The 26737-nt window shown below is 36.5% G+C and overlaps 1 protein-coding gene across 24 annotated transcripts in view; it reads right to left on the bottom strand.

Annotated features, from left to right (window-relative positions):
• PICALM (phosphatidylinositol binding clathrin assembly protein) overlaps window positions 1-26737 on the bottom strand; it is a 101469-nt gene that overhangs the window by 33746 nt on the left and 40986 nt on the right. For all 24 annotated transcript variants that reach the window (XM_059882885.1, XM_059882888.1, XM_059882887.1 and 21 more), the window contains 8 exon segments: window positions 20132-20225; window positions 13143-13254; window positions 11816-11922; window positions 9662-9703; window positions 6213-6298; window positions 4382-4505; window positions 3972-4108; window positions 1430-1533 (listed from right to left, as the gene is read on the bottom strand). In XM_059882885.1, coding sequence (XP_059738868.1) covers window positions 1430-1533; window positions 3972-4108; window positions 4382-4505; window positions 6213-6298; window positions 9662-9703; window positions 11816-11922; window positions 13143-13254; window positions 20132-20225 — 806 coding nt within the window.

Here is a 26737-nt window from a genome sequence, read left to right as displayed (position 1 = left end):
CTTGAATGGTCATGTTAATCCTATTAATAAGCACTTCACAATAAGCAGGAAATAAGCATGCAAATTTTGCCAGATTAAAAATCCTAAAATTGGAATTATCATTAGGCTATTAAGAAATTCCTTTCTCTTAACCCTAATATGCTATCTACAGATCATTTAAATAATTCTAAAAAATTCACTGACTTTGAACTAGCTTACTCCTTTTAGAAATTACTCCCAGATCTTAAGATTTAGCTCAATTAGTTTTTAAAATAAAGTGATAGCTCACAAAATTCATCTAAAACCTTAGTATTTTAGTGTTTTACTATTCCTTTTCCCTGTCCTGTCCTGAACCAGAAATAATCTGCCTCCTAAAAGGAAAACATCTACTGACTCAAAAAACATTTACAAAGTACCTGCTTTATACCAAGAAATGTTCAATCCATTGGGGACATAACACTCAACATAAATATTTTAGAGCTCCTCCCTTCACATAGTTTATGTTCCATTATATAAAATTGGGTCTTAAGAAATAACTATTAAAAAACCCAAAAAAGTTATTAACTCAAATTATTAAAATAAAGGAAAAAAGTCTAATATATCATAAAACCCCACTAGAACAATGAATCCCTGCTCTGAGAGGTAAGCCACTCAAGTTAGACTTTACATGTGAGCCAGCACAAAGTTTAAGGTAGTCTGCCATTCTCTAACAGTTTTCTAGACAATGTCCTTTCTCAGAATTATCTTCCCCTCTCATAAAATTTTTTGAGTGTTTGTAAAATACTATTTATATAAATACAAACAGAAGTACCAAAACCAAACAAAGGAAATGATTTGAAAACATACTAAATGTCTAACTTAAAAACTAACGTGGCTCACTCTTCAAAAATGCCAGGTCATGAACATAGTATGTTCAGCTTAAGGTCGAAGAACTACTCAAGGGCAGCAAACTTTCCTGTTGGTACTAGGGGAAAATTCTTTGAATACCAAAATCTGAATTAAATGAACATTTTAAATATAATTAGCAAAAGTTTGTCATGACATTCCTCTACAGAAGATAGTACACTGCCTGATAATACTACCTGAACTTAATTAGAACTTCATTAGATGAGTTTTCCCCTCTGCAAGTAAATTTTTTTTCTATACCAAAAGTAAAATACCCATTATGTATTTCTTGGTAACAGAACAGAAATTCAACATGGAAACAATTATTTCACACTTAAACATATTTGGTCCTTCTTCATCTGCATTAAATCTCATTCGTAATTTAACTGAACATATATTCCAAAATTGTATTTATTAATAAATGAAAATGTCTTCAAGGGGCAAAACTTCAGTGTCATATTAATATTTTTCAAGTTCTCATGTGTCAAGTGAAAGCAAGTAAATCCCACAAAATGGGGAAGGGAGATGCCTATACAATATACAAAGTAGATTCATTCATGCTTACCTCCCCATGTACTTGCTACCTGAGAAGCAGTTGACATTGAAAGTACAGGTGGGTGAAAAGTTGGCTGCTGCAAATCAAGCAGATCATTTGGTAGCTTTGATGTGCTAGAAAGATATTTTGAAAATATGATTTATTTATTAGACTTTGCTGTATTAGTCACCCCTCTCACCCATTCCAGTAAATAAAAACATTTTTTTAAAGTGAGAAAAAAGTCCCAATAATATAAATCTCAAAAGGGAGAAGAGTTTCAGCAGGATAAGAGTTGCACATCCCTCATATAACAGCATATTTCAAAGGAGACCTAGAAAATGATTCAAGTACCGTATCAAGTTTAGAGAGGATTCAAGTAATAATAGCCATTTTGGAAAGAATCAAGGTCTTGCCCAGGAAAAAACTAGTCTCTTTATTGAAAAGAACCTAGAACCTAAACAACATAATTCTAAATTATGAAATACATGACAAATTAGTTTTTCTAAATAAATGTGTTTTTTAATATTTAAAGGACTCCAATTACATTTTCAATACCAAAACACCCACAAAATAAAATACCTATTAACATTACCTCTATTGCTTCAAATATCAAGCATATCAGTAATACAGGGAAAAAATTAAACATGCATATACGATATAAACTTGTAACAGAGCCACCCCATTACACAATACAACTTATATATATCTTACCATGAGACTTTTACGTGATTAAGAAACAGCTCAAATAAGATTCCAATTTCTAAGAACTGAGGCATTATTTGTACTTCAGCATAGTTTATTTTTTACTTACACTTATTCAAAAATAAAAAGTTTTGAAGATGTATCTTTTAGATGTAAAACATAGTGTTATAAGTAGATAAAAATACAAATGTATTTAGTGCTTTGGAGAAAAATACAGACTATGCAGTAAGTGTTACGTAATAGGCTGTAAGATTTGCCCTTAATTACTACTAAAAAGGTGAAAATGTTGAATGTATTAAGTGAAATAAAAATATTAGATCTTTATCAAATGATTTTTATCCTCAAATATTTAACATTCTTTTCTATTTACCAGCATCCTCTTACCCTGCTTAGACAGGCTTCTAAGATCCCTAAGACAAAAACTTAACACTTAATGGGTTTGATGTTATTGGGGATTAAGGAGAGTATTATACAAAAATCAAAACAAACAAAAAGACAAAACTGAAAGAAAGAAAAACACCTAACGAAATACAACATCTACTAAGACTTTTGGGAGCAGGCAGCAGTTGAGTTAAGTTACAATGAACTGTGACAGGAGTAGCTAAGTTGAAGGGAAGATCGTTTAAGGATAAGTTAATAAGTTAAAACAGCAACAACAAAATCAAAGAAAAACAAGCAAGCATCACTCTCCATGTGGCATTTACCATGCAATAAGCACTGTGTCCATAGGATTAAACCAGTCAATCCTAACTAAAGAAAATCAACCCGTAATATTCATTGAAAGGACTGATGCTGAAACTCCCAATACTTAGTCCATCTGATGCGAAGAGCCTGATCACTGGAAAAGACCCTGATGTTGGGAAAGACCGAGGGCAGGAAGAGAAGAGGACAACAGAGGATGAGATGGTTGGATGGCATCGCTGACTCAATGGACATGAGTCTGAACAAATTTCAGGTGATAGCAAACAAAGGGAAGCCTGGGATACTATAGTTCATGTGGCTGCAAAGAGTCGGATATGACAGCAAATGAACAACAAGCACCATGTTAAACCCTATATTAGTGATACTATGACCCTGACAGAGATGAAAACTCTTGGTCTTTACCCTACAGCTACTGAACCAGAAACTCTAGAGGTGGGGCTCATAAATCTGTGATTCTGATGTTGTCTAAGACTGAGAACCATGATCTGTACATTATCTTGTCTGGAAACTGAGATTTTAAAAAAAGAGATATAAGAAATAAACAAACCAGGATTCTTATACTCTAAATCACTTTAAGGTAAAACACAGGAGGGATTTTTAAAAAGCCAATTATTTTAATTTGCCTGGAATTAAAATATTTCTATTGTTAAGTAGCTTAAACTAGGCAACAGGATTACTGAAATTGGGTTGATAGGGTTCAATACCACAGAAATCTGGCAACTAACTCTTACTGTGTTTCAAGTTACCTAAGGGACTAGAAGTGAAAAACTTTATAAGTATCTAATGAAAGGATATTCTGAAATTACATATCATACATACATATCCAAGAGTTATACACAAGGTCTTGAACCATTAGAAGCTTCACAAATGTGCATAATAGTTAATTTTAATTTTTTTACAATGAAACATTTGCCAAGAGAAAAACCACCACTCTCTAACTGGTATAAATTTATCATTTAGCCATCTTCCATTTTTTAAATATTCAAAATATAAACTCTCATCACTTTGTATTTAGCTATTATTCACTACCACCGTTTACTACTACCTTCTTTGTGTGAATTCATGATTATGAAAATCTGGTATCAAATTAAACCTGAAAAGCTCTGCACAATTGATATAAATCTTTAAACCTAGGCATTCAAAGGTAAGCGTTAACTACTCCACCTACCTGTTAGAAGAACTAGGGGTAGAAAATATGTCAATGGCTGGTGCAGTCATTACACTCCCTGCTGAGGTGGACACAGGAGAGGCTGCAGTTGTTAAAGAGGTATGAGGTTTCTTTGCAAGTTCTTTTAGGCGCTGCTCCTGTTGAGAAAGGGCACTACCATAAGGAACCTAGAAACCAGACTGATCTGTAAGGCCTTTGAAAGAAAGTGTTCTCTAATTTTGTTTTGATAGCAGAAGGTATTCTCTGTATTGTCAATTGTTCAATGTCAGGATGAAAAATTAAGACTACTAAATTTCATCTCGTTTGTACAAATATTTATTAAATACTGTTAGTCTGTATGTAAGTCCCAATTACTTTATGAGCATTTATACTTGCTTTTCCAAATAATTTAAGAGAATGCATACACCTACCTTTAAAGCTTTTAAACGAGCCTGTTCTTCCTCTAATGCTGCCTGCTTTTCCCTTTCATCCACTTTGGTAAGAGACAGGCCAGTGCTTGCCAGGGAAGAGACTGCGTTGGAAAGTGTTGTTGCCCTAGGATAATCAGACAAAAGTAATTCAGTTTTTGGCCAAACATTTCACATTACATCCTGGTTACAAAATGGTTTAGCAGGCTAGCCATGGATAGATACTGTAATTATGAACTAAACCTATGGAGTCAACATCAGTACTTCAGAAGAAATATTCTACCCACTCATCTAGAGGATTATTAAGAAATTAGCTGATTTACACATACATTCATTTATTAATATTTTTAACTAAATGGTAGACTTTGGAAAGGATTTGGAAAGGATTCACAATAAAGGTGAAGGACACTGCCTCTTCCAAGCCCGAGGGAGGGATCCAATGCACTGGACAAGAGTTCACATACTTCAGGGAAAACCCTGACAGGTAAAACATAGTGAATTTCTCATTAAGAAGTGACCTTCCACTAATTTACAACCTGGGTTTTGGCAGTACTACTACAGAACATGAAAATACAAGAAGTGGCAGTAAATAATGCATATGTAGATATGCTTCCCTTATAACATCCCCCAAAGATGTCATTCCCAGAGGACCCACATTTTCTCCCAAAGGAAGACTAATGTCATCCCAGTCACCAGTCCATTTGGCACCTCCTTTCTATCTGCTACCCTTTTGCCAAGCTGGAATTTTCTTTTCAAACATACTATATTTGCACATGCATATGTAATTCCTCATTCCTCACTAGTGGATTCACAGCAAGCCATCTCCTTTCCCTTAGATCAAAAACTTACTAAGATCATAAACCCCAACATTTAATTTCCATATGTTAATTCTAGGCAAAATAAACATGTGTGGTAAAGAATTCTAACCTGAAACTACTCCTCAGTGACTGCTATTAATTTTCTTTTTATCACACACCAAACACCATTAATTTCTACTCTAAGTAAACAAGTAGAAAAACTACTTAAGTTTTATATAAAAATCAATTTTATAAATAAGCCAATATAAAGATAAAACTCTGAAGACAAAGGAAGAGTAATACTGTTCTAAAGAGATTTGAAAATATTAAGAGACTAAAAAAACACACAAGGTAAATTGGTATACCTGAAGCTACTTGGCTATGTTTTGCCATTACTTTCTCAAATAATTGGGCCTTATATTTCTAAAAACCTATTATACAAAAGTTTTTCTTCTACTAACCAATACAATAACAACATTACAAGGTCAATGAGATGATCTATATTAGTTATGATTTGCCAGGTTCATTGGTCTTAGCCTTGGAAATCAGCTAAAAGTTTAAAAGAATGATGAAAATATGTCACCAATCACCCCCAAGAACTGGCATTAGAGAAAGATGGTGAAATCTTATGTTGGACATCCTAGTTCTGAGTCCCTGAATTACTACTGCATACTTCACAGGGTTATTTGTGAGGGTCAATCAAATCTGTAAAAAGAGGCTTATAATATACCATATGAACCCATGCATTTCATCTTTAAGAGAAATACTAACATTATGAACATCATTCTAAACCACAGTTACTGTCATCATCTTAACAAATGCTGACATTTACTGAAAATAGAAACTGCCACAAAAATTTACATGTATTAATCTTTAAGAGCAACTCTCTGAGGTTGATACTATTAATAAACTTGACTTATAAATGGTGAAATCAAGATAAAGAAAAATTAAATAACTTGTAACTTCAGCTAGACTCATCTACTACGTTCTCAGAAACAGCACTACCTCTCTTTGCCCCACAAAGAATAATAATGTACCTGCTTGCAGCTGTAGAATCTTTGATTTTCTTTCCTTCCAAGGAAGCTAAATGTTGTTCCAAAGCATCAAGAAGACTACTGGGGGCCTAAATTGTACAAATATTAAGACTTTCATGATAATCACACCATTACTCAAAGTAAATCAAGAATCATCTAATACAAGAAAGAAAAATAGGTATATTCCCCATGAATGAATTAACAGCGGCATTTTAGCTATCTAAGAATGACACTATTTTTTTATTACATAAGCATCATCTGGTAAGAGTATTAACAATCAAAGCTATAAAAACTAAGTCTATGTGAACATAAGACATTAAGAAAATCCCGCAATATTTTAATATTTAACTTATTTAAATTTTAAATAAAAACAATCCTAAAAGCTGGACGTATCGTTGAGTGAGCTCCAATAAATACTGAGTAACTCAAAGTGTCCAAACACTGTTTTGAAACTGACAAATGAAAGTGAAAATTAACATCAAGGAAACAAAAAATCATAGTGAGATACAACTTCTTACTCACTAGATGGTTACACAGACTAACAACATCAAATGTTGAGGATACAGAGCAAATATAACTGTCATACAATGCTGGTGGGAATACGTCTACCTTGAAAAAAGACATGGATTTTTTTTTTTAAAGAAAGCTAAATATACACCTACCTTAATTACCCAATTCCATTTCTAACTATTTAAGAGATAAGCATATCTCCACAAGAAAAGACTTGTAAGCAGCTTTATTTGATGGTTTAGTAGCTAAGATGTGTTTGACTTTTGCGACCCAATGGACTATATCCTGCCAGGCTCCTCTGTCCATGGGATTTCCCAGGCAAGAATACTGGAGTGGGTTGCCATTTTCCTTCTCCAGGGGATCTTCCCAATCCAGGAAACAAACCCAAGTCTCTTGTATCTCCTGCACTGCAGGTGGATTCTTTACTGCTGAGACACCAGGGAAGCTCCAGCTTTATTTACAACAGTTAAAAAACTGTAAATAATCCAAAAATTTCCAAATTTTCCAATTTAGAAAAGAGATAAAACTGTGGTAAATTCACATGATGGAATACTATTCAGCAATTAAAAAGAATTAATTAATGGTATATCTAACATATAGACAGCTCTCAAAACATGATGAGCAAAAGAAGCCACACATAAAAATAGTCACATGATTCCATTTATGTTAAATTCAAAAACTGATAAAAATTACTCTATTAGAATTCAAAATAGTGATTTGTGTGGAGCGGATTAGGGGTGACTAGAGGGGGACAGAGGCTGATGGAAACAATTTACATCTTAAGTGGTGTGTTGATTATACGAGTGCTTACGGTTATCAATCCTCATTCAAACAGATATTTACCTCAATTTTTTTTAAAGACTAGCTTGAAACCCTCCGTCTATGTGTCAAATCTCAACTGAATATGAACAGTTAATTACTTATTTTCCAAAGGAAACCTTTTCAGTGAGCTGAAAAGGAACTGTGCACTACTTTTTAAGTAAAGCAAATACATCAGTGGCATTCACTTACACCAAATATTCTCTAGGATTTGATACAAAGTTTCTGAATTACACCTATCCAAAAGCAGTTGGAAGAGACAGTGCTAGCTAATTTCTGTGTCAACTATGACCTGAACAACTTCCTTCATCCTGTATTTTCTCTCTCTATATCAAGCCCTTAGCACAAGACAGACATGGTAGGAAACGTGAACTTCTGTGTTGATCTGAGGACACATGTGCAATCCCTCAACCCCAACAAATCAGCAGCCCAACTATTTCCACTTTTTAAAAATTTCCACTCGTGTATAACTACCATCTTTCCTAAAGTATAATACCATGCATACTAAAGTACAGACACATATGATAGTATGGCCTGAGGTTGATCTTTTTACTTTTAAATTTATTTATTTTAAACTTTTTATTTATATCGGCATATAGCCCATTAACAACGCTGTGATAGTTTCAGGTGGACAGCAAAGGGACTCAGCAATATTATATACATGTATCCATTCTCACCCAAACTCCCTTCCCATCTGAAACTGTCAAATCAGCTTATACTGTTCAAACAATGACTCTTAGCCTATAGCAATAATGTGCTCAATCTTAATCAGGTCAATTATTTCATGTGGGCATATACAAAAATTTTTATTTGCATACAATTCATAACTAGATCTAGTATATACCCTTAGCCTGGAGATCAAAGAGATGAATCAGAACAAGTGAGTACAGAGAAAAACAGTAAGAACCATTAACAAGCAAAGTATTTAAAAGAATCCCAGAATGACTGAAAATAAGGTAAAAGAGATAACTACTGAGGAGAGAGTTAATACATAAGGGTAGTTTATGCCAGGTCCTTTCATTCTTAATACTCAATAAACAAACACCAGAAAAGGCCAGAAAAAACTGCAGGTTTAAAGTTTCCTTCCTAAAATTTTTTTAAGATAAGGATAATAAAAAATAATATTATAGTAGCTAACACTGAGTGCTTAATGTGCTAAATGTTTTTTAAGTCTTAACTCTTAATCCTCCCAACTGAGGCAGGTGGGTATTGTAATATCTACATTTTAGAAATAATGAAACTGAAGCAGAGAGTAACTTCCCTAGATCACAGGGCCAGCTGGTGCCACAGGCAGGACTCAAGAGCAATGTTTTGAGGTTTATACTGATGCTTTTGAACTGTGGTGTTGGAGAAGACTCTTGAGAGTCCCTTGGACTGCAAGGAGATCCAACCAGTCCATCCTGGACTAGAGATCAGTCCTGGGTGTTCAATGGAAGGACTGATGCTGAAGCTGAAACTCCAATACTTTGGCCACCTCATGCGAAGAGTTGACTCATTGGAAAAGACCCTGATGCTGGGAGGGATTGGGGGCAGGAGGAGAAGGGGATGACAGAGGATGAGATGGCTGGATGGCATCACCGACTCGATGGACATGCGTTTGGGTAAACTCTGGGAGTTGGTGATGGACAGGGAGGCCTGGCATGCTGCAATTCATGGGGTCGCAAAGAGTCGGACACGACTGAGAGACTGAACTGAACTGAATCTATCTACCTGAGTCAAAGAGCCAAAGTGGAAGGTTTCAAACTGGAAAAACAAATCCTGTGTAAGATAATTCTCTACCAATAGTACAGTGAAGATTCTGTTTTTAAAACACCATTCTCTAAGTTCAGTTCTTACTTTTTGTGGGGGGGAGGGGGGCGGGTATGGTAATGATGATGAGAAACAGAGACTAAAAGGGAATAAACCAGAAGAACAGCAGAGTACTGGCTGGTTCCACCAAGAAGAAATGAGTAGACTTTTATATGGTTATAATGTTAGAACAATCAGCAGCAATATATCAAAACATTAAAAATCAAGAAAAATTCCACTGATCTTGACAGCAAGAGCTGCATATTATTCATCTTTGTACCCTTCAGACCTAGTAGAACACAGCAGACACAGACTGACATTACAACAATACTTACCTGTGAAAGATCTGGTATATCACCTCTGTCAATTCCAACTTGCTGTAAGAAGAAGCAGCATCGTATTTAATAGACAAAATTACAATAAGGGGTTTCATAAGTAAAATTTAGAAAATAACATTTATGACTAGTACTATAAGCAATATTTTAGGAAGAATTCTTTAATCCCCACAGATATCATTCAATACTTCTAAAGACTTAGGTATTATGTGATGGCTCTAAAAGTTCTAACAGGAGGGGAAGGAGAGCTGGAAATTCAACAAGGCTACTAAGTTACCATCTCCACATCCTCAAAACACCTAAAGAAGCTACCTTGTCACAATCTGAAAAATTCATCATTTCTGTGACAAAAACACTACACCAAGAGTTAGAAAGGCTGACCATGAAAAAGCCTGTTGGAGCATAAGAAGAAGTTACGGAACAAACCTAACAACAATGACTCACTCTTTCACCATAAAGTACACTTTCCCTGCAGTCACCACAGATTTCAAACCTACATTCACTCAAGCAGGACAGGTTTTATACAAATACCAAGTGATATTTAACCAGGATATAACTGTGCCCACAAAGCAATCCCAACACACTTTCATGATGCTCAGGTACTAGGCAAATTCCAGCAAAGAAGACAAAAACCGTTCTTATTTATTCCAAAACCCTAATTTAAAAATTCTTTTCCCTCCAGTGAAAATAGTCATATTTATGCTATATGACTATTTCATTTTCTAATCACTCTCCCTTTCTTTTCTCAACCTTTTAAGGGCCAATTCCAGAATGGTATCAGTAGAAAATTTGATAAAATAATTCATACTAAGATCTTCAAAGCTAATCACTGAATGATATATTTGTCATCTTCAAACACATTTGAAAAAGTTACTTGAGTCTTCACTCCAAGAACTAAGGTCTCATAATGAAACTGCGAGCCCAAAGACCACTTCATCAAAGAATATTCTTAAGGTAGGGGAGTATTCCTATGGAGTGGATGGTCCATTCCATTGCAGGGTACGACCAGCAGATCTGGAGGCGAATAAAGGCTTAAAACTTAAGTCAGTATATACAACTTATCAAATGCAAAGAACAAAAGCCAAAGGGAAAGGTCAACAAAGTAAACGTATTTAAAGAATTTATTAGAATCATCATAAATACTACTTCTTTCTGGTTTTTGCACGTGACTGACCCTAAAGATATGGGGGAAAAATTGATTTCTCCTTGAGAGATATTTTAAATCAAAATAAATTTCAGTATACTTCATAAAATAGTTTTAACACCACAAAGCTATTTTCTTCAAAGGTCTCATCATCTTTTTATATCTTACTCCACCTGCTACAGAATAAAACATCACTACAGTAATAGAGGCAGAATCACCAACTTGCCAGTTTCAGATGAACTACTTCGATATTACTGATCAATAATATAATGTATTCATCTTTTAGAATTACCCTAACAAGACACCTCTGGTAATAATAGGTAGATGGAAGAGAAAGGGAAAACAAAAACTCTGTAAGTGCTGCCCTTGTGGAAGCAAGATGATGTCTATAAGCATTACCACAACTACCTTCTGTGACTCTCAGAAACTCATTTTTCAAAAAGATTTACAAAATTAATTATTCTATAACCTACATTCATAGCTTTCATAAACAATGACAAACAATAAATGCATTAAGTTCACTTCTGAAGGGAAGAAAACATTCTGAACCATATGGCTCTGGTTGCAAGTCTTACTGAAGGAAGGAGAGCTGCACTAACATAGAATATTCTTTACCACATTTAATAGAATAAATCTTCTACGATATACAGCCAATTCCAAACATAAAAATCACCACCATCTACCTGATTTTACAGAGAAAGCATTTAAAAATTAGGTTACTTTTTCGTATTCAATACTAGATTAAACACACAGGGTAATACTCAATGTTACATCGTATTCATACGATAACATGAATATGTATACGTATAACGTATATGTATTTATGTATGAATACATATAATGTATTCATAACAGCACAGAATGCGATATAGTGTAGTGTTATAACTGAATATGTACCTTACTATATTTAAGACACTTCTTTCACTTGGGTAAAGACTGATTTCTTTGAAATGTACACTTAAAGACAAAGAAACCAAGTTAAGAGATACAGTCATTTAAACACAGTTTACCTCTGCAACTTTGAGAAACTCTGAGATTCTAGTCATCCTAGTCAGGAACTTCTTATAGATGTCAAGACCTTCTTTGCACTGGTTCTTTTTCATATCAAAATATTTTTCTGCCAAAAACAGATTATAAACATACTTTTATTCATATCAAAATATAATACTCAAAAGAGAAAAAAGATTTAAAACAGCCGATGGTATACTGATGTCTCAGAAAACACATTCACCCTACAGAAAAAAGTGTTAAATTAGCTTAGGTATTCAAAGCAAGTTAAAATAGAGATGCTGCTATATTAAAAATTAAGAAATTATGATTTTACTATTACCAGTTTTTCCTACAATACTTCTTCCCTAACAATTCTCTAAGTATAATTTGCATGTTAATATAGATCACATTTGACTCCATTTAAAACAGTGCTAAATGCCTATTTCCAAATACTCTAAATAATATTAAGAAAGATGGCAACTTTTCTAAGTCCAGATGTCACTTGGAAAACTAATTTAACCTACATAAACAGCAGTAAAGAGCTTAATTTATACCAAGGTGGGAGACTATACTTTCTAAAACTTTGTAAAAAACTTTCCATTTTTCACTTGTGGGAAAAAAAAAAAAGTTTCCCTATCTCCATGGATTAAAGCATCCCTAAATGAGTTTGTATTACCCCTGACTATGAAAATCAAATTTAAATAAATTCTTTTAAAAAAATTACTGAAAAGGGAGAACATATATATTTGAGTAAATATATCTGACATCTTGACACTTGATACTTTGACACTCTTTGCAGTATTACTTTTCTACTCCATTCAAACTCCATTGAAAAAAAGTAGCATCTCTAGGCAAAACTGAATGCCCTATATACGTAATACACAACAAAGCACCACATACTCCTAAAATGCCTCAAATGTAAAAAACATCCTTTAAAAAAGTATTTATTTTAAAATAATTATCAATCTAAAAATTAGGTTTCGAAAAAAGTACCAATTTTACAATTAAAAATTCATTTTGGAATAAACTGAGGAAATTATTTTCCTGAGACAGAAAATTCCAACTTAATTTTTAAGAAATTTTTCTATTTCTGAAAATAAAACTGACAGAAAAAAATACAGATGTATCTAAAAAGTGCATAGTTCATCTGGCTGAACATTCTAATTGTATAATTATTTAATCACTTAGCATGTGTAGTCAGGTATAAAATTCTTTTCTCCAAACTGTTCAATGAATAACTATATCTCAATGAATTTTAAGGCAGCTTTAAGTAATAACTAAGACAATATTATTTATCAATGACACAAGATAAGAAATAAAGCGTTATTAAATGATAGAAATATTTACCCAACAGGTTAATAATTCCTTCATTGTATGCTGCAAACAGTCTAATGGCATCTTTGAACAGGAGCATGAAGGCAGCATTTATTACCCCATTTGTAAGTTCGTTGCTATTAACCTGGAAAAAAAAAACACATTAGCTAATGTTCTGTTCTAAAATGACAATGACTTCCTTCAAAGTAAAATACAATGAATTCAAACACTTAGGCGTAGGACAGAAAAAGACATTTATCTCTAGCAATCAGAGTCACAGCCATACAGTGCAAAAATATTAATCGAAGAATTCAGATTTATTTAAAAGCCACAACACAAACCCTATAACACTGAATTTAGTTCAGAAATAAGTCAGTGAGAACAAAAGTACCCTTCAACTCTTGAAATTCTTAGGCTACATCTCAGAAGTATTTTTAGTTCATTTCAACATTAAATACTTCTAATTACAAAATAAAGCCCATTTCTAAGTTCACTTCAGTCATGAAGAATTTACTGAATGTTTCTAAATAAAAAAAATATTTATTAAATGGCTACTATAATCACCAAAGAACTGAATTAAGCTAGGTAGAAAATATTTTTTTAAAAGAAATAATTTTCCCAATATTACAAACAAACTGAACTTCAAAATGGTTATAATATTCTACCTCATATGGTTACAGAAGAATTAACTGACATACTCATGTAGAGTCTGATGCAGTATTTTACACATAAATGTTCAATATTTATTTTTTCTTAAACTTTTTATTTTGTATTGGGTATATCTGATTAACAATGTTGTGCTTGTTTCAAATGAAAAGAGAAGGGACTCACCCATATATATACATGTATCCAATGATCAATATTATTAGTGACTCATGTTTTAATAAAACAAAAAAAGCAGTTGTCTACCAAGATATATGAGAAATACCTTTAGCTTAACAAGAAAATAATCAAAAGGATAGAACAAGTTACTTAAGTTCCTTTTAAGATAACTGTGGTGGTGGTGGTTCAGTTGCTAAGTTGTGTTGGCTCTTATGACCCCATGGACTCTAGCCTATCAGGCTCTCATTCCATAGATTGTCCAGGCAAGAATACTAGACTGGGTTGCCATCTAGACAACTAAGTACATGATAATTAACTTGTTAGGTAAAGAAAAATATAAGCTGAATGGTAAGCAACAAATTGGTAAATATTTTCAGAATATCTGACAAGATCAATCTGCATTATAGAGAGAATTCTATAAGACAATTCACAAAATAAAAAATACATATAGCTAATAATGTGAAAAGAAGTTCAACTTCACCAATACGCAAATTAAAAGAATCAAATTAAATTACTGAACTGTCCTCTCTTGACTACCAGACTAGTAGGTATCAAGACAGTCAAAACCAAGGTATTACTCTACACCAATAAGAACAAAGAAAAACAGGTACCTATTGACTAGTGACTGGCTCACCCCTTTTGGAGTATAATTTGGCAATATTTATTAAAAACTTAAATGTTTATGGCCTTTGACCATCTAATTCTTTGTCTAGGGCATTAATTCTATATAAATAGGCTTACAAATGTATGCTGCTGCTAAGTCGCTTCAGTTGTGTCCGACTCTGTGTGACCCCATAGACGGCAGCCCACCAGGCTCCCCCGTCCCTGGGATTCTCCAGGCAAGAACACCGGAGTGGGTTGCCATTTCCTTCTCCAATGCATGAAAGTGAAAAGTGAAAGTGAAGTCGCTCAGTCGTGTCTGACTCTTAGCGACCCCATGGACTGCAGCCTACCAGGCTCCTCCATCCATGGGATTTTCCAGCCAAGAGTACTGGAGTAGGGTGCCATTGTCTTCTCCGTATAAATGTATAGATACACTATTATCTAATACACACATGGAGTATCTAGTATCCCTCCCTTCTGTTTTTTCCTCCCATTTTCTGAACTAAAAAACCAAATGCCCTAAACATTTATCAACAAGTAACGTGTTAGTCGCTCAGCTGTGTCCAACTCTTTGCAACCCCATGGACTGTAGCCCGCCACACTCCTCTGTCCATGGGATTTTCCAGGCAAGAATACTGGAGTGGATTGCCATTTCCTTCTCCAGCAGATTTTCCCAGCCCAGGGATTGAAGCCAGGTCTCCTGCATTGCAGGCGGGTTCTTTACCATCTGAGCCATCTGGAAAGCAATAAATTATTACATACAACAAAGTATAATACATTGAAAAGAACATGCAATTTTATAAAGATACCCACAATAAATCAAGTGGAAAAAAAAATCATGGTTGGATGTTTTCTCTATAAAAATCAAAATAAAGTTTAGCAGTCACATTAATCCCCTGTCTTCTGGACTAGGAGCCAGCAAACTAGGGGCGTGACTCAGTACTTCAGACTGTGCAGGCCACAGGATCTGTCACAACTTCTTGGCCCCATTATTACCACAAAGAAAGCAGCCATGTAACCAATGAGCCTGTTCTAAAACCACTATTGTGGACACTGAAATATAAATTTCATATACTTTTCACCTATTTAAAAAATTCTTTTATTACTAGCAACCATTCAAAAATGTGAAAATACCCCTTTTCTATTATTTGCAACCATTTAAAAATGTTCTCAGTTCACAAGCCACATAAAAAAACAGTAGCTTGAGAATCTGCTCTAGTCTCTAAAGTACCTATGGGATGCATTTACTCAATGTTTATTGAACACTATCTATGTGCCACACAGTACTGACAACAGGGACACTGCAGAGAAAAGCAAAGCTGGTCCCTGGCCTCCAGAAGTTAAAGATTATCAAGTAACAGCACAGCATTAAAGGAAAATCAATTTCAGCATAAAACTGTCAGAGTTTCAATCACTAACTTACACTTACAAGGTCTAAAATAAAATATCTTAAGCTAGATGCACCAAAAAAGACGACTTGAAAATGCTAACACCCAACATCAGTTCACTTCAGTTCAGTCGGTCAGTCATGTCCGACTCTTTGCGACCCCATGAAGTGCATCATGCCAGGCCTCCCTGTCCATCACCAACTCCTGGAGTTCACTCAGACTCACGTCCATCAAGTCAGTGATGCCATCCAGCCATCTCATCCTCTGTTGTCCCCTTCTCCTCCTGCCCCAATCCCTCCCAGCATCAGAGTCCTTTCCAGTGAGTCAACTCTTCCCACGAGGTGGCCAAAGTACTGGAGTTTCAGCTTTAGCATCATTCCTTCCAACACCCAACATACTACAAACAAATAACAAAGCTAGAAACTCAGTTCAAGTAGCAGTCATTAAAACAAAAATCCCAGGGAAAACAGAGTCCTTGGGCAATAGCTATACGATACATTGTTACAAGTATATTTGAATTTCCCTTTATTTCTTAATAACTGTCATGCTTTGAGTTCTGCAAAGTGGACAAAAAGTGAAATCTTAAGACAGTCATAAGGAAAATTTTTGTACATTTTTAACATCTAAAAACCATTATCAAAAAAAGCAGATTTTCACATCAATCTCTTCACCTCTCCATCACTTTCTTCAGCTTCAGTTGAGTTCAGTTCAGTCGCTCAGTCGTGTCCAACTCTTTGCGACCCCATGAATCGCAGCACGCCAGGGCTCCCTGTTCATCACCATCTCCCGGAGTTCACCCAAACTCACGTCCATCAAGTCGATGATGCCATCCAGCCATCTCATCCTCTGTTTTCCCCTTCTCCTTCTGCCCCCAATCCCTCCCAGTATCACAGTCTTTTCCAATGAGTCAACTCTTCACATGAGGTGGCCAAAGTACTGGAGTTTCAGCTTTAGCATCAGTCCTTCCAAAGAAATCCCAGGGCTGATCTCCTTCAGAATGGACTGGTTGGATGTCCCTGCAGTCCAAGGGACTCTCAAGAGTCTTCTCCAACACCACAGTTCAAAAGCATCAATTCTTCGGCACTCAGCTTTCTTCACAGTCCAACTCTCACATCCATACATGACCACTGGAAAAACCACAGCCTTGACTAGACAGCCCTTTGTTGGCAGAGTAATATCTCTGCTTTTCAATATGCTATCTAGGTTGGTCATAACTTTCCTTCCAAGGAGTAAGTGTCTTTTAATTTCATGGCTGCAGTCACCATCTGCAGTGATTTTGGAGCCCCCAAAAATAAAGGCTGACACTGTTTCCCCATCTATTTCCCATAAAGTGATGGGACCAGATGCCATGATCTTAGTTTTCTGAATGTTGAGTTTTAAGCCAACTTTTTCACTCTCCACTTTCACTTTCATCAAGAGGCTTTTGAGTTCCTCTTCACTTTCTGCCATAAGGGTGGTATCATATGCATATCTGAGGTGATTGATATTTCTCCCGACAATCTTGATTCCAGCTTGTGCTTCTTCCAGCCCAGCATTTCTCGTGATATACTCTGCATAGAAGTTAAATAAGCAGGGGGAACAATATACAGCCTTGACATACTCCTTTTCCTATTTGGAACCAGTGTGTTGTTCCATGTCCAGTTCTAACTGTTGCTTCCTGACCTGCATACAGATTTCTCAAGAGGCGAGAAATGGTATTTCTCAGGTGGTCGGTATTCCCATCTCTTTCAGAATTTTCCACAGTTTGATTGTGATCCACACAGTCAAAGGCTTTGGCATAGTCAATAAAGCAGAAATAGATGTTTTTCTGGAACTCTCTTGCTTTTTCCATGATCCAGCGGATGTTGGCAATTTGATCTCTGGTTCCTCTGCCTTTTCTAAAACCAGCTTGAACATCAGGAAGTTCACGGTTCACATATTGCTGAAGCCTGGCTTGGAGAATTTTGAGCATTACTTTTCTAGCATGTGAGATGAGTGCACTTATGCGGTAGTTTGAGCATTCTTTGGCATTGCCTTTCTTTGGGATTGGAATGAAAACTGACCTTTTCCAGTCCTGTGGCCACTGCTGAGTTTTCCAGATTTGCTGGCATATTGAGTGCAGCACTTTCACAGCATCATCTTTCAGAATTTAAATAGCTCAACTGGAATTCCATCACCTCCACTAGCTTTGTTCGTAGTGATGCTTTCTAAGGCCCACTTGACTTCACATTCCAGGATGTCTGGCTCTAGGTCAGTGATCACATCATCGTGATTATCTGGGTCGTGCAGATCTTTTTTGTACAGTTCTTCTATGTATTCCTGCCACCTCTTCTTAATATCTTCTGCTTCTGTTAGGTCCATACCATTTCTGTCCTTTTTCAAGCTCATCTTTGCATGAAATGTTCCCTTGGTATCTCCAATTTTCTTGAAGAGATCTCCAGTCTTTCCCATTCTGTTGTGTTCCTCTATTTCTTTGCATTGGTCGCTGAGGAAGGCTTTCTTATCTCTTGCTGTTCTTTGGAACTCTGCATTCAGATGCTTATATCTTTCCTTTTCTCCTTTGCTTTTCGCTTCTCTTCCTTTCACAGCTATTTGTAAGGCCTCCCCAGACAGCCATTTTGCTTTTTTGCATTTCTTTTCCATGGGGATGGTCTTGATCCCTGTCTCCCCTACAATGTCACGAACCTCCATCCATAGTTCACAGGCACTCTATCTATCAGATCTAGTCCCTTAAATCCATTTCTGACTTCCACTGTATAATCATAAGGGATTTGATTTAGGTCATATCTGAATGGTCTAGTGGTTTTCCCTACTTTCTTCAATTTAAGTCTGAATTTGGCAATAAAGAGTTCATGATTTGAGCCACAGTCAGCTCCTGGTCTTGTTTTTGCTGACTGTATAGAGCTTCTCCATCTTTGGCTGCAAAGAATATAATCAATCTGATTTCGGTGTTGACCATCTGGTGATGTCCATGTGTAGAGTCTTCTCTTGTGTTGTTGGAAAAGGGTGTTTGCTATGACCAGTGCATTTTCTATTAGTCTTTGCCCTGCTTCATTCTGTATTCCAAGGCCAAATTTGCCTGTTACTCCAGGTGTTTCTTGACTTCCTACTTTTGCATTCCAGTCCCCTATGATGAAAAGGACATCTTTTTTCGGTGTTAGTTCTAAAAGGTCTTGTAGGTCTTCACAGAACCGTTCAACTTCAGCTTCTTCAGTGTTACTGGTTGGGGCATAGACTTGGATTACTGTGATACTGAATGGTTTGCCTTGGAAACGAACAGAGATCATTCTGTTGTTTTTGAGATTGCATTCAAGTACTGCATTTCAGACTCTTTTGTTGACCATAATGGCTACTCCATTTCTTCTGAGGGATTCCTGCCCACAGTAATAGATATAATGGTTATCTGAGTTATGTTCACCCATTCCAGTCCATTTTAGTTCACTGATTCCTAGAATGTCGATGTTCACTCTTGCCATCTCCTGTTTGACCACTTCCAATTTGCCTTTATTCATGGACCTAACATTCCAGGTTCCTATGCAATATTGCTCTTTACAGCACTGGACCTTGTTTCTATCACCAGTCACATCCACAAATGGGTATTGTTTTTGCTTTGGCTCTATCCCTTCCTTCTTTCTGGAGTTGTTTGTCCACTGATCTCCAGTAGCATATTGGGCCCCTACTAACCTGGGGAGTTCCTCTTTCAGTATCCTATCATTTTGCCTTTTCATACTGTTCATGGGGTTCTCAAGGCAAGAATACTGAAGTGGTTTGCCATTCCCTTCTCCAGTGGACCACATTCTGTCAGATCTCTCCACCATGACTCACCCATCTTGGGTGGCCCCGTGGGCATGGCTTAGTTTCATTGAGTTAGACAAGGCTGTGGTCCTAGTGTGATTAGACTGACTAGTTTTCTGTGAGTATGGTTTCAGTGTGTCTGCCCTCTGATGCCCTCTTGCAACACCTACCGTCTTACTTGGGTTTCTTTGGTTTGTATACCCTATAATATAGCGGGGATTATGGAAGCACCACCAAAGAAATCAGAGTAAATCTTAAGCAATTATTAAAATATAAAGTAATCTGATCTGGGGCTACATTTACAGAAAATCCTTAGCCAAATAGGATAATAGTGTGAAAAAATTAGTCTATGACAACTTGAGATAAAAAAATCTAATTAAAATGATGAAATTTTTAAAATACCCAATTACAAAAGCATTTATGTAATCAACTTACATTAAAATCAAGAAGGGCATCCATTTGATTCTGAATAATTGGTACAGTTTTTAGGAGTTTTTCTGTGTTCATGGTTCTCATAACTCCATCAGCCCTGTTTAAGGAAAAAAACAATTGAGTTTGTTATTAAATCTATATTTCAAATTCCCAACTGGTTCTCTATTTAAACAGAGAACAAGTTGTTACCAAACTTCACACGTTTTTATGTCATTATTGAACCTGAAACCTCAAGTAGAAATCATATAGAAAAACAAAAACAGAAAATATCGTATGTCCAATATTAAAGTGCTCATTTCAAACTAAAAAGATGTAAAACATGAGACATAAAAATAAAAGCTTACAATATATAACCAGGTTTATACTATACTTTTCACATGAGGAAATCATCTGATGCTCACACTACTCATTCATCTAAAGGGCATTTCCCTCAAATCACTAAAGAGGACACAGCACTTGAATACAAGTCTTGGCAAGTACCACTTTATTTAAAGTAGTTTACTTGTGCTCAAATCAAAATTATTTTAGGGATTCCTTGGTGGTCCAGTAGTTAAGAATCCTCCTTGTAATGCAGGGAATGCTGATTGGTACCCTGGTCTGGGAAGATCCCACTTGCCACTGGGCAACTAAGCCCCTGTGCCAAAACGGCTGAGCTTGCGCTCTGGAGCCTGTGAGCTGCAACTACTGAACCCAAGTGCAGCAGCTACTAACGCCTCGGGCCCTGGAGCCAGCGCTCCTCAACGAGAGGGATCACCGGAACAAGAAGCCCGTGCCCCACAACAAAGAGGAGCCTCTGCTCTCCACAACGAAAGAAACCTGTGCACAGCAACAAAGGCCCAGCATAGCCATAAATAAAACATGAAGTTATATACTCAAATATATACAATTAAAAAAAAATTTATTACAATATAAAGGACAGTTTTACCAAGTCATTCTAATCGGGCCATTGAAATAAGTGATGCTTAAGAGAAATTGTTTTTAATAAAATATTCTGTTACATATTTCCAAAGAAAGATAAATATCAGCAGTACCAAATAAATTAGAATTTTATGAAACTGACACCAAAAACATTAAATAAGAGGCAATAGAGTTAACACACACAACTAACACCAATATGTTTATTATAGACCAGGCTTCTGTCTTATGGGCTTGGTGTATGTTTTTCAAATTTTCAGAAAAATCCTGCAGGTGGTCTTGTCCCATCTTATAGACAATGAAATTTTAGGTTCATTGAGGTTATGAGAGTATCTAACGTCAGAAAACAAATTGATTTTAGGGTCAGTGTGTATGTAAACCCAAGTGTATAAGACTCTAAAGCAGAGCTTTTCATAAACTTCTGGTAGAGGAACAAGGCCCTTTCAAAAAAATGTATGGATGTTCCCTCATTTGCAAATGATCCATACTTAGAAATAGCTGTTCTACCCTAAGCTATCTCTTAAAACACAACTCCAGATACCAGAAAAACAATTAAGCTATGAAAAGCAAAAACAGTTCTTTGCAGGACAAGAGTTTAAAGAACAAACATTGGACTGCCTTATGTAGGCAGCTGTTGACCAGTTTTAGTCCAACAACCCTCGCAAATAAGATGTGTTAACTCATACATACCCATGTCCTCACTGACTGGTACCAGCTTCAGGGGTTTGGGATGAGGACCTCACCCCCTCTTTGCAGCCCTTTCTTTATCCCCACACATGTCACACTCCCTGTTTTATCAGTCACTGTTGGTCCCTTTAGTTCTCCCTCCCTCTCCTTGCTAAGTGATTTTTTGACCTTCTGGTCACTTCCCCTGTATCATCAAAGACTTCAACATTGGCTCAGTTTTTCTCAGTTAATTTCAACATCTTACATGCACAATCAATCCAACATCTTGATCTCAAAGGCCCTTAACCACATCCCCTATTCTCACAGTCATGTCCTGACCGTCAGTTCAGTTCAGTTCAGTCGCTCAGTCGTGTCCGACTCTTTGCAACCCCATGAACTGCAGCACGCCAGGCCTCCCTGTCCATCACCATCTCCCGGAGTTCACTCAAACTCACGTCCATTGAGCCGGTGATGCCATCCAACCATCTCATCCTCTGTTGTCCCCTTTTCCTCCTGCCCCCAATTCCTCCCAGCATTAGAGTCTTTTCCAATGAGTCAACTCTTCGCATGAGGTGGCCAAAGTACTGGAGTTTCAGCTTTAGCATCATTCTTTCCAAAGGACACCCAGGGCTAATCTCCTTTAGGATGGACTGGTTGGATCCCCTTGCAGTCCAAGGGACTCTCAAGAGTCTTCTCCAACACCACAGTTCAAAAGCATCAATTCTTCGGTGCTCAGCTTTCTTCACAGTCCAACTCTAGCATCCATACATGACCACTGGAAAAACCATAGCCTGGACTAGATGGACCTTTCTGCCTGCCAAGAAACCACATTATCCCTAGCCCCCATTACCACTCCCTTACCCTCAATGTAAGAAAAAGCCAAGATTCAGACACCTCATCCTGACAAATCACCTTTTAACTTTCTAGCTACCTTGGTCAAGTGTCCCATGACAAAAACTATTTGACTTCATCATAAACTCCAATGTATCAACCCTACCACTACCCATATTGATCCCTTCTAGTTTTCCCTTCTTTCATCTAGCTCATAATTCCAAAGATAAGTATTATCATGCCCTTGCAAATACCCTTCACCCTCTTGCACCTCTCCTTCCCTTGCACTCTTCTGGCAAATCCACAATTTTCATTCATTATTCAACGTACTCTAGTGTAAGCTCCACTTTTACCTCTATGTTGCCTCTCCAGTGGATACTAGGCCAACATTACTTGACTAGACTTCTCAGCAGCATTCAAACTTTTTCCTCCTTCTTGTAGTTCTCTACTCTCTTAGCATCCCTGATACCCGTCACTCCTTGTTTTCTTCCTACCACACCATTACTTTTTCAGTCTCTTTCCTTGTCTCCTCATCCTCTACTCATTCTCTAAAATAAATGCTGTGTATCTCAAGATGTTTCTGGGCCCTCCCCTCTCATTCTACACTTATTCCCTAGGATACTGTCATTCCCCAGGCAGAAATTACCAAACCGCCACTTATACACCCAGACCAGAACTCTCAAAGGTCCTAGTTAGTACTGTCAAATTGCCTACTTGATATCTTAACTTAGAAAAATCACAGATATCTAAAAACTAGTATTTCCAAAATTAATTTCTTAATTTTTAACCACTACCCTATGTTGCTTCCAAAAACCTTACCAGTAAAAGGTGCCATCTCCCCAATGGTTTAGGACAGAAACAATGGGAACATTTTTTATTCTTCTCTCTCTCACTAGCCTCCACATCATTTCTTCCCAGAGAACTTTAAATTTCTCAATTAAGAAAAAGCCAAACAGTTATCACAAGCTACGTCAGCAACTGACTTCAAAAAACTCAATTCACAAACCCAAATGCTCAAATATGATTCAAACCAAATGCATGACAATTCATACTCCATGCAGAACACAAGTATTTATTACTTCTATAATCAAGTGTAATTAAATTCATATACTTCCCAAATATAAGAGCAATGAATTAAAGGCTGATCATCCATACTCTTACTCACAGACAATATCTGGATTATTCTTTCTTTTGCTAGTTACTAACAATGTCTTACCACTTCAAATTGTACCAATTTAGAATTCAAGATATTCTACACGGCAAGTTAACACTATCAAAAAAATGAAATGCTAAACAAAAAGAAAATGAAGGGACCAATGTTTAACACAACCAACTAAAAAAGATACATTAATGGGCAATTTACTGGATCCATTTTTCATAGAACCATTTAATGTACTATTTAGAAACTCATCTAATAATCCTTTCAAAAACTATTAACCATCTACTATGTTTAGACACTGTGGAAAGTCCTGAAAATAAGAATCTGAGACTGTACTGTTTTCATGGATGAGAGTGTCATAAAAAATCTAACAGAAAAAAAGGCTTCCTCAAAAAAATATTTGAGTGAAATCTTGAAGAATGACTAAGAATTTGCCAGAATAACAAAAAAGGGGCTAAAGTAAGTGTATTTAAGTGAAAAGTCATTTAACCAAGTGCATGCATGCTGAGTCGCTTCAGTAGTGCCCAACTCTGTGTGACCCTATGGATTATGGCATGCCAGGCTTCTCTGTTTATGGGATACACCAGTCAAGAATACTGGAGTGGACTGCCATGTCCTTCTCCAGGGGATCTTCCTGAGCCAGGGATTGAACCCACAACTCTTATGTCTCTTGCATTGGCAGGTGGGTTCTTTATCACTAGCGTCACTTGGGAAGCCCACTTAACCATACAGGGTAATGATTCATTTTGATTTTTGAATATCCCATATTTCTATTAGAAATTGTAGTTAATCTCCATCTCACTTTTTTAATATCAAGATATATTCTAAATGAATGTTAAGATTTAAATAAAAATACTGAATCCATAAAAATACCCAATGAAAACATAGTCAATTGATCACTTCGGGGTAGAAAACCCCACTCGAATTTGCTTAAAAGACCGTAGCCATAAAAACAAAGACAACAATTTTTATCACATAGATTTTTAAAAAATTTTAATAAATGCTAAAAAAAGGGGGGGGGCAGTATTTATAACCTGTGACAATTTATTTTCCCAATAAATCCAAAAGCTTGTCAGTTTGTCATGTGCTAATAAGCATTATATACAATAAATCATTTAATTCTCACAAAAATCCTAATAGATAAATGCTATTAACATCACCATTCTACAAATGAAACAATATTTACAAAACTTTGCAGTGGCACAGGGGACATGGGTTCAATCCCTGGTCCGGGAAGATCCCACATGATATGGAGCAACGAAGCCCATGGGCCACAACTACCGAGCCTATGTGCTACAACTAACGCAGCCCATGCACGCCAGGGCCTGAGAGCCACAACCACTGAGTACGCGTGCTCAACCACTGAAGCCCGCACACCTAGAGCTGCGCTCCACAGCAAGAGACGCCACTGCAATGAGAAGCCTGCACTGCAACAGAGAGTAGCCCCACTTACTGCAAGCAGAGAATGCCACACACAGCATCGAAGACCCAGTGCAACCAACAATAACAATAAATAAAATTTAAGAAATTCACAGATGAATTAACTTGAAGCTTAAGTTAACGCTCTCCAACTGTGCCACACCATACTACTATGGTACAAATGGGCTATACGTATGCCAGCACATTAATCCCAAACCCTTCTCATGTAGTCCTTCTCATGTAGTCTCATGTAGTCCTTTCCATGTAACATACTGTCCTGTAAAAATAGCATCAGTTTGTGTGGCATGATGTGGAAAAAGTTAGCCAATTGATGGATATGTAATAAAAGATATTTTTTCTTAGGAAATAGGCACTGAAATGTTAAGAGCTATAAACTGTAAAACGGCATGAGGTATATGAGCACTTGTCTAATCATCGCCCAGAAAGGGTTCAGCAGGGCAAAGTCTGGATGGCTCCTTCCAGCTTGGTTTATAGATTGTGTGATGTCCTTTGAGTTGCTCCCTCTTGACAACTGAACTCGCAGTGTGATAACCTAGTGATTGCACTGTTTTCATCAGTCACATTTTTACAAATAGGCAGACTCATTCATCAGAGAAGGTAATGGCATCCCACTCCAGTACTCTTGCCTGGAAAATCCCATGAACGGAGGAGCCTGGTAGGCTGCAGTCCATGGGGTCGCGAAGAGTCGGACACGACTGAGCGACTTCCCTTCCCCTATATATAATCCACTCTCAAATGGGTCAAACAAAAAAGTAAACAAACACATACACAAAGAATAAATGTTAAAAATTGATGAATCTGAGTGAAGTGTATAGGAGCTATCTGTATTGTTCCTGCAGCATTTCAGGAAGTGAATTATTTCAAATAAAATTATTTTTTAAAAGTTAGCAAGCTGGCTGAAGTATCTTACTAAAATCCCTCATCTAATTGGAGTAAAGCTAGAAATCCAACCTAAATTCATCTGACTAAACTGCCAGTAAGCTTTTAAGACAGAAGAATTTTAAAAGTCCTATGGAGAAATGGGCAAAGGATACTAAAAAGCAATTAACAAAGCAAGAGTGGTATTTTTACAAAGAGAGAAAGAGGCTCAATATCACCATTTAAAAGTTAGTCAATCAACTAACAAAATACCTAATGAGATACATTTTCATGATGATGGAAGAATATAGTGCAAGAGGTATTTATAACTATATTTAACTCAATAATTTGGTACCACTTTTATACAGGGCAATTTGGTGTTTTCTATTAAAATGGTAGTCAAAGTAGTCAAAGTCACTCAGTTGTGTCCAACTCTTGCGACCCGATGGACTGCAGCCCACAAGGTTCCTCTGTCCATGGGATTCTCCAGGCAAGAATACTGGAGTGGGTTGCCATTTCCTTCTCCAATTAAAATGGTACATGTATATATATATTGTTTGACTTGTCAATTCTAAGAATTTATTCTACAGGAAATTTCACTTACAAATGCAACCACAGGGACCTCCATGATGATTCAGTGGTTAAGACTCCGTGCTTCAACTGTAGGGTGCACGGGTTCAACCCTGGTTGGGGAACTATGATCCCACATGCCAAGCAGTGTGATCAAAAATAAATTAAAA

This window comes from Bos taurus, chromosome 29 (assembly GCF_002263795.3).
Source record: "Bos taurus isolate L1 Dominette 01449 registration number 42190680 breed Hereford chromosome 29, ARS-UCD2.0, whole genome shotgun sequence".
In the NCBI taxonomy this organism is placed as follows: Eukaryota; Metazoa; Chordata; class Mammalia; order Artiodactyla; family Bovidae; genus Bos; species Bos taurus.
This window is presented reverse-complemented; position numbering and strand designations above follow the sequence as displayed.